At 43.8% G+C, this 7,647-nt stretch overlaps 1 protein-coding gene across 1 annotated transcript; it reads right to left on the bottom strand.

The window, feature by feature from the left end:
- Window positions 1-4,219: 4,219 nt before the first annotated feature.
- Window positions 4,220-6,311, bottom strand: TMEM174 (transmembrane protein 174). The gene is made up of 3 exons (XM_009574488.1): window positions 6,293-6,311; window positions 5,288-5,936; window positions 4,220-4,322 (listed from the first exon to the last, which is right to left on the bottom strand). Exons 1-3 carry the CDS (start codon window positions 6,309-6,311, stop codon window positions 4,220-4,222), a joined length of 771 nt encoding a protein of 256 aa, XP_009572783.1.
- Window positions 6,312-7,647: the final 1,336 nt, after the last annotated feature.

The following is a 7,647-nucleotide window of genomic DNA, read 5'->3' as shown; positions in this document are numbered from 1 at the left end:
CGGCCCCGTGGGAGCGGGGGCTCGGGCTCCGCGCGGAACTGAGGGCGCGGCGCAGCATCCCCAAGCATCCCGTGGGGACCCTGTGCCGAAGGCCCGCCGTGAGCATAACTAGGGCTCTCTGGCAAGGAACGAGCCCTACTTACAGGTTTATTTTTTCCCAAGACCCCAATTTCCTAAATCCCAATTCAGTTTAAAAATAATTATTTGAAGGATTTCAGCACTACTACTTTTGAACACCTGCTTGTACGGGCTTTCTGCTTGGGTATGTATATGCAGGCACTTGCACAGGAGCATCAGTGGCAAAACCAGATACTTCTGGTGAAATTAGGCTTTTGTGAGAAAGTGCTACAAGACCAAAGCAAAGGAAACCTTGACTCATATATTCCTTTACTTCTTCACAGATACGGTAGCACTGATGTTAAAAAGCAGACTTCAGATTTAGATTTTATCTGAGAAGAAATTCACACCCTGCAGCTGCATTTGGCATGTGGCATTTAGTGTTTTGAAATAGCTCCTCGATCTTAGAGCAGCTCTGTGCTGAATTTTTACTGCAATGAACAGATCGTGCTCAGCTTCATATCAATAGACATATCTCTACCGATTCCATATTTTAACCAGCTTATGGGCAAAATCTTATAAATGAAGTTGTATTAGGAAAAATCCCAATAACCCATTCAGTGTTACATAGCTGAATACTCAAATACAACAGTCTGTCGCTATGGCTAAAATTTTAACTATAATGAAGCATCATTCTGCAGGACTGCTGTAGCATTGCAGGCAACGTGGGAGAAGGTAATTTTGCTTAAAGAGCACTAGTTTAAGTGAAAAATGGATTGAGCAAAATCTCAAATGCAATCTTCCAGGTCCTTTGAGGAGTTAAATCAGTATAATCTAGCAGAGCTGTGTCAGTTCACCTTGATTGAAGGTCTCGCCAAATAGGTTTGTCCTTTCACTCATCAAGGGCAGAAAGAGTTCATAATGCTGAGAGGTGAATTCATGTGAGCGTTGTATCAATGAAGATACAGTAACCGCTAAAGCAAAAAACTGCTAAAGATAAAAAAATTGTTAAAATAAGAAAAAGGATGAAAGTAGAAGGTGGAAGGAAGAGTAGGAAGAAAAGCCTTCACAGAATATTGCTCTGTTCGTAAAAAGAGTAATCAGCAATCAGTATAGCAAGGAAATGTCATAGAATCATAGAATCATTAAGGTTGGAAAAGACCTCTAAGATCATCGAGTCCAACCGTTAACCCAACACCACCATGCCCACTGAACCACGTCCCTAAGCGCCTCATCTACACGTCTTTTAAATACTTCCAGGGTTGGTGACTCAACCGCTGCCCTGGGCAGCCTATTCCAAGGCCTGACCACTCCTTCAGTAAAGAAATTTTTCCTAATGTCCAGTCTAAACCTCCCTTGGCACAACTTGAGGCCATTTCCTCTCGCCCTATCGCTAGTTACTTGGCGGAAGAGACCAACCCCCACCTTGCTACAACCTCCTTTCAGGTAGTTGTAGAGCATCGTCAGACTGGAGCTTCTCGAATATCTGTGCAGCATGCAAAGACTCCTACAGAATTCAGGCAGAATTCATCTCATGGGTGAAGATCATTTTAATGCATAGTTATTTAAATATATTTTTTCAGCCTTCTCTCTAAAAAGGAACCCAGGGCTTTTTCAATGAACTTGGTGTCTACAGAAGTAAACTTTAAAACCAGTATGGAGTCCAGAGTGCAACCTTCTGGATTTCTCATATTTACTCTGACAGTACGATTTGATGTCATAAAAATAAAGCTATGATTATCCCACGAAACATGTTTATGCCACATACTTGGGGGAAAAAAAAAAAAAGAACAGCAGCAAAAGTCTGTGGTTTCTGACTGAAGGAATTTTCTTGTTGTGGGGGAGGGTGATCGGGTAGAGATTTTGACCCTGGTCCTGCAATTGGATCCATCAAGCCTGACCTCTGTGCTCCTGCAGTGCTTGCTGGAGTCAGCAGAACTACGTGCTAAGTGCAGGGATCTGTCCATGTGGAACTAACTGGGGATTTGGGACCTTCCAGTTTCCTGCTGTGGAGGGAGGATGAGTTCACCTCCGTGTAAATTCTGGAAGAGGAGCAAGAGATTTCCATAAGAGAAGCTTGCATTTATTTTTAGATCTTCTGTTCTCTCACTCAATCCCATAGAGATCATGCTGCACACAGAGTGCCTGCCTTTCTCCAACTACACACGCCTAACTGCTAACACCAGGCCATTGCTGCTGAAAATCAGCGTGCCCCGTATTTCTCTAGTGAGAAGAGTCTCGCACATAATTTGCAGTCACTGTTCAGTAGCTGCTGCTGCAGTTGCTAATCCAGTCGGTTTAAATGTTGTGTCCCAAATATGACCTCTGTCAGTGCCATGTCCATCACTGTGGAGAACAGTAGTTGTCTTGTGCCCCTCCAAAATGCTTTATTTCTTGGCATCCTCCAAGGACAGGGAGGTCAGTGTGCACCTGCAGCTCCATGCAACTGGATAATGTTCTGAATGCACCTCTCCATCCAGAGCCACGTCTTCTGATTGCTAGCGAGGCTGCATGGACACGCAGTGACTTCCAGCTGCCAGGTACATCCCGTACCACCTGCCTGTGCTCAACACCAGGCTTCTCTGGCCCTCGGGAATGGGATCAATGAGATCAATCACAGATCGATGACAACTGGCAGGAGCTGGGACAGCTGTGTTGGCAAGTAAGAGAAAGTTCATGCATTCCATAATGGACACCTGCTTTTAGCCATGCTATTCCGGGCCAGGAGACTGACCCGCAGGCACATCAGCAGCACACCGCTCGGTTACTTTGGATGGTGTCCATTGCCCTCTAGATTGTTTTGTGTGGTGCCTGCTCCAGCAGGTGTGGACTGAGAACAGCTTTTGGTTTGAGCCTTTTGAGGGAGATAGGCAAAACTGACGGGATCCTGCATGGGGAGATACTAACTTGTCCAGCAGTGTCGGGGCACTTCTAGGCACACTCAAAAGCAGAACTTGAAGCATATGTGGAAATACAAAATAAAAATGAAAGAGCTCATGGCATTCTCATTGCTCTGGTGTTTAGACAGCTCCTGAGCAAAGTTTTTTGGGACCTCCATTCTGGATTGCAAGATTTCAGAGCTTACGCACCTCATCCTTTGTTAGATATGGCTGTAAATCCATTTGTGTATACAATGCCTGATCTTGAAATTTAAACTTCGACAAGAAAGTTCACTGCAGCCCAGAATTGCCTGGATGCTCTGGGGGAACCTACAGCCAGAGTTGTGTGCCTAGGACCCACATTCAGAGAAGAAGAGACCTCAGAAGGGGTTCCACCACAGCTCTCTCATAGAGTAAGGGTTCAAAAAGGAAAAGCTGTGATTGTCAAAGCCTTTAAAACTGGTAGGACCACAAACCTCTGTCAAGGCTTCAAAAAGGTGCCATTTTCTTTAGGGACATTAACCTAGTAGTTGTTAGGACTCCTGGTGGGAGACAGTGCTTTGCATCCCATCAGGGGAAGGGAACAGAATTTGATGCATGCAGGATCTCTTAGAGATCTATGTAAAAATTGGCAGAGGTCACAATTTGTATTTTCTCTGTTCTGGGATGCTCTCGTTCAAGCTGGGTGCTCAAAAAATGCCTACAGGACTGGGTTGTACAGGTGAACCAAGCAGATGATGTCTAATCTGTAGACTGGACTTATTAATGAGTGAGCTAGTCTAAGGAATCAGACAGAATTAAGACATTATAAGGACTTTCATGGATCAGAAACTTGAGCACATTTGAAGTTTCCCAAGCAATCAAGAGGGAAAATATATTAAGAATAAATCATGTTTTCTAATGATGCTGAGTGTCCAGGAGCAATCATGACCTTCCACAAACATCTTGTGCATTCCCAGCTCACGCTGGTTTCAGCAAGTCTGAAAATCAGGCTTCTTGTTGGGAACCCTGATATGGATTTAGATCCTTGAGTTTAACAACTTTGCTATTAATAGTTTTGCTATTAAATAATTAATAGCTCTCCTATTAAACTGCATAGCAAAGGGCTAATGAATTTTGAGGGAGAAAAAGAAGGGATTGGTTAAGTATCTTTAGTGATACTGAACTGTGTATCAGTACCAAGATCTTACTCACACTTGCTTATCATGCAAGTGTTTAAAGAAAAGATTCTTGGGGATTAAAAAGCTGGCGTCTCTTAGAATTGTCTGTCATCCATGGTTCTTTTATGAAGATAGTGGGTATATTTCCTCATAACGTGGAGGTGACAAGTCATCACAGGCATAGTCTTCCAGCAGTTCTTCTGGCTCATCGGAACTGTCCTCTGACCTGAAAATAGTAAGAGGAGCAGGCGCAAAAAGAATTTAGCAAACGCAAAACATGCAAGTAACCTCAGTGCCGCATCCTCAGCCTTATCTGGGCAAAGCACTTCCTAACTTCTTGAGAAAGTGCTATGAGATGAAGTTTTACTGCGATTCAACCATTTGCTGTGTTCTTTTCATGAAGTATAAAAGTGTCAGGAGGTGACCTTTGTTTTCATGCTGCCTATGCCTGTCACACATCTTGCTGAGGACGATGGGTCAGTCAGCAGTTTTTCAAACAGACTTTGATAAATGAACTAAAAGTGACTTGTGTTCTGGGAAGGATATAATTCTGAGTAATTCCTATAATTAAAATATTTTTCCTTAGAGGAAAGAACTATATAAAATTATTTTGTGTCTGATTAAAGCAGTTTCATACTGCTCTGTAATGTCAGCGATCTTGTTTATGCCCCAAAACTAGGAAAAGAGTAAGGGCTGGAAGGTTGCTGCAATGGGAGAGGAGCGTGTTGTGACCAGGCGTAATTGGGATGGAGAGCATCCAGTACCAAACTGATTCTTGCATTGTCATAAAAATGCTGTTTGTGCGCTGACTCGTGTGTTGTGATTGTGTTTGAGTGGAAGCCTCTGGCTGTACGTATAATAACCTTCTGGCCAACAGTCTAAAGGTAGTAAGATAAGCATAAAAAAAAAAACATGGGCAGAAGCATATATGCTAATATCTTCAAAAGTAACAGGAGATTTAGTAGACTGAAAATTGGGAGGGATTCATAAGTGAATTTAATTTGGATAAAAATGCTTTCCAGAAAAAGTACGTCTCCGCAGACTTTACTCAAGAAATGCTCCTAACAAAGGGAAAAAAAATGTCTGAGGAAGGATAACACCCTGGACTAGCTTTTGTTTGAAACCATACACAGCACTTAAAATACTCAGAAGCCTGCGTCCAAACACACTAAGGCATTTCAGAAGATGTACCTCTGATTCCTGATATTCTCTGCAGAATAAGTAGCGTAGTTCTCGTCTCCGGTAAAAGCCAAGTTATCCAAGGGGTAGGCAGGGCAGAAATGAGCAGAGCCCGGGGTGGGAATCGGTGAGGCGCTGGACGGGACAGGACCGCAGCAGCTGAGCACCGGGTGAAGGTAGCCAGGACTTACAGCAATGCCTTCGTGGGCCGGGTAGGGCGGAGGGATGTACTGTACCACTGTGGCGCCGTGAAAAGTTATAGGCTGGTTAATGCCGGTGAAGACAAAGGACTGTCCACTTGCAGTCTGGTCGAGGTCTGACGTATTTTCCTCTCTTTCTTTACAGGGCTTGCATGTAAGCATGTTAAATTTACAAACAGCAATGAGAATAAAAGTCACCCCGACAGACAGCAGAATAGGCCCTAGTAACTGAGTCCACTCCAGGTGAGTAACGCCATCGTATTTTATCCATCCCATCACGGTGAAAGTGATCCCCACGAGTCCCAAAAACACACCTGAAAAGAGCAAAGTGGCACCGGCTTTATCCCCATCTGACACCAGGACATCGGATCTGTTTGGCTGATAAGGAGTGACAGAAAAGACGTTCAAGGAGAAATCTTCTACATTGTTGTTGTTCTGCTCCATTATTGAGTATAACGTATCTTCTGCCTCAAGAGAAAGGGGGCTAGTAAGGGACTCGGCAGAGCATTTAAAGTTGAAGGTTCAGGTTAGTTATACAAGAACTTTGTGTGTGTATGGTTAACAGAGTCCATCATGTGAAAGAATAAACTTTGCTTAGAAGAATAAAGGTCTGGGAAGTGAAGCCTGAAGCAATCACTAAAGACTTCTTGAATTACCACCATCGCTTCCGAAATGCCTTCACCCTTGCATGGCTGCTTATCTCTTTGTTTATCCTCTTCTTTAATTTGGCACCCACCGATACTTCCTTGCTGTGCCCATGCCAGATGGAAAAGAAAGGAAGCTCTAGAAACTCTAGCCACCACAGCTTCTCCTAGGCCCCCTGCCAGCTGATGCATCCAACATATGGACAGCATACGTTTAATCAACAGCAGTGTGGCGACTCTTGCTCTCCTTGGGCCACCGCCCCAGCAACCCAGATCTGCAGGAAAATGCGTGGCCATTGCTGGGAGTGCTTTGCAGTACTCTGAAGTGTGACATTTATAGCCACACCTGGACCTCTGCTGCAGCTCATTCTGCAGTCCAGAGCTTCCGCGGTTTAAAAAATATCAAAGTAGGCTTTCTGATATTTTGCCAAGGGGGAGCAGTGGGTGGGTGGGAGGGTAAGCGGCAACAGGGTGGTGAGTGCTGAACAGCCTGGGAGAGCTGCTGGTTGTGGGAGAAAAGTTATTTCAAGCCAGCCAAAGCTTTCCAGCTGTTTGAAGGTAGCATAATTGCTCTGTAATTTCCCCTTAATTGTGGACATTTTTTGTTGTGGGATCTCCACCCCTTCCTCAAAGTTTATACTGAGTAAAACCCACATACCCTGAATAGCGCACCACTGCAGGAATGACAAAGCATCTCCTGTAATGTTAAACGTACTAAAGTGAGGGATCTTATCCTGTACTCAGAAGTACCCAGAATATTTTTTTACATTACAATGAATTGTTCTGTTGAACATATGTCCCATATATTAAACAGACAGATTAATTGAATGTTGAGATTTTCTGTTTCCTAACAGTTTCAGACTAAAGTAATTGCTATCGGAAGGCTCTGGTAGAAGTCTTTGTGTAATTCCTTAAGGAGAAAAAATCTCCAACTACTCCATCTGTTTTGACTAGCCTGGCAGGGGAGTACACACAGGACAGAGATTACTCCTCAGGTGGTAGAACGTATAATGCTATTTCCTGCTACCAGCAGCTCTGGGGAAGCAAGCTTATCCTGAGATTTATAAGATAAAAATAGCTCTAGAACTAGAAAACTCACCTTCCAGACTGCTTCCTCAAAATCAGTAAAGGTGCCTTTAGTCTACTGTGCATTCATATCACACAGTGTGACAACAGCCCACTTCTGAAAGGGGCTGCTCACAGAATTTGGCACCTTCAGAACTGATGCTGAATGCAATTGCAGATGTGTCTTTCTCATTTGTTAGGAGATAGACCTTGAGCAATATTAGTGCTGGACTCCTTTAAAAAATATCTGGGAAGCTTCCAAAGTCAGTATTATGTCTCCTATTGCTCAGGATGCCAACAAATTGTCTGACAAATACACTCAAGATCAGCCCTTCCCCCAGCACCGAGTGTGGCCAGGACTCTCTGCACCACTTGAGCAAAGTGTTAGGGCTTGCAATGCAGTGGTTTCGTATAATGACAACTAAATTAGCAAGTGCTGAAATACTAGATAAGCTGTCCTTGT

This window comes from Fulmarus glacialis, unplaced genomic scaffold, assembly GCF_000690835.1.
Source record: "Fulmarus glacialis isolate BGI_N327 unplaced genomic scaffold, ASM69083v1 scaffold37893, whole genome shotgun sequence".
Taxonomy (NCBI): Eukaryota; Metazoa; Chordata; class Aves; order Procellariiformes; family Procellariidae; genus Fulmarus; species Fulmarus glacialis.
This window is presented reverse-complemented; position numbering and strand designations above follow the sequence as displayed.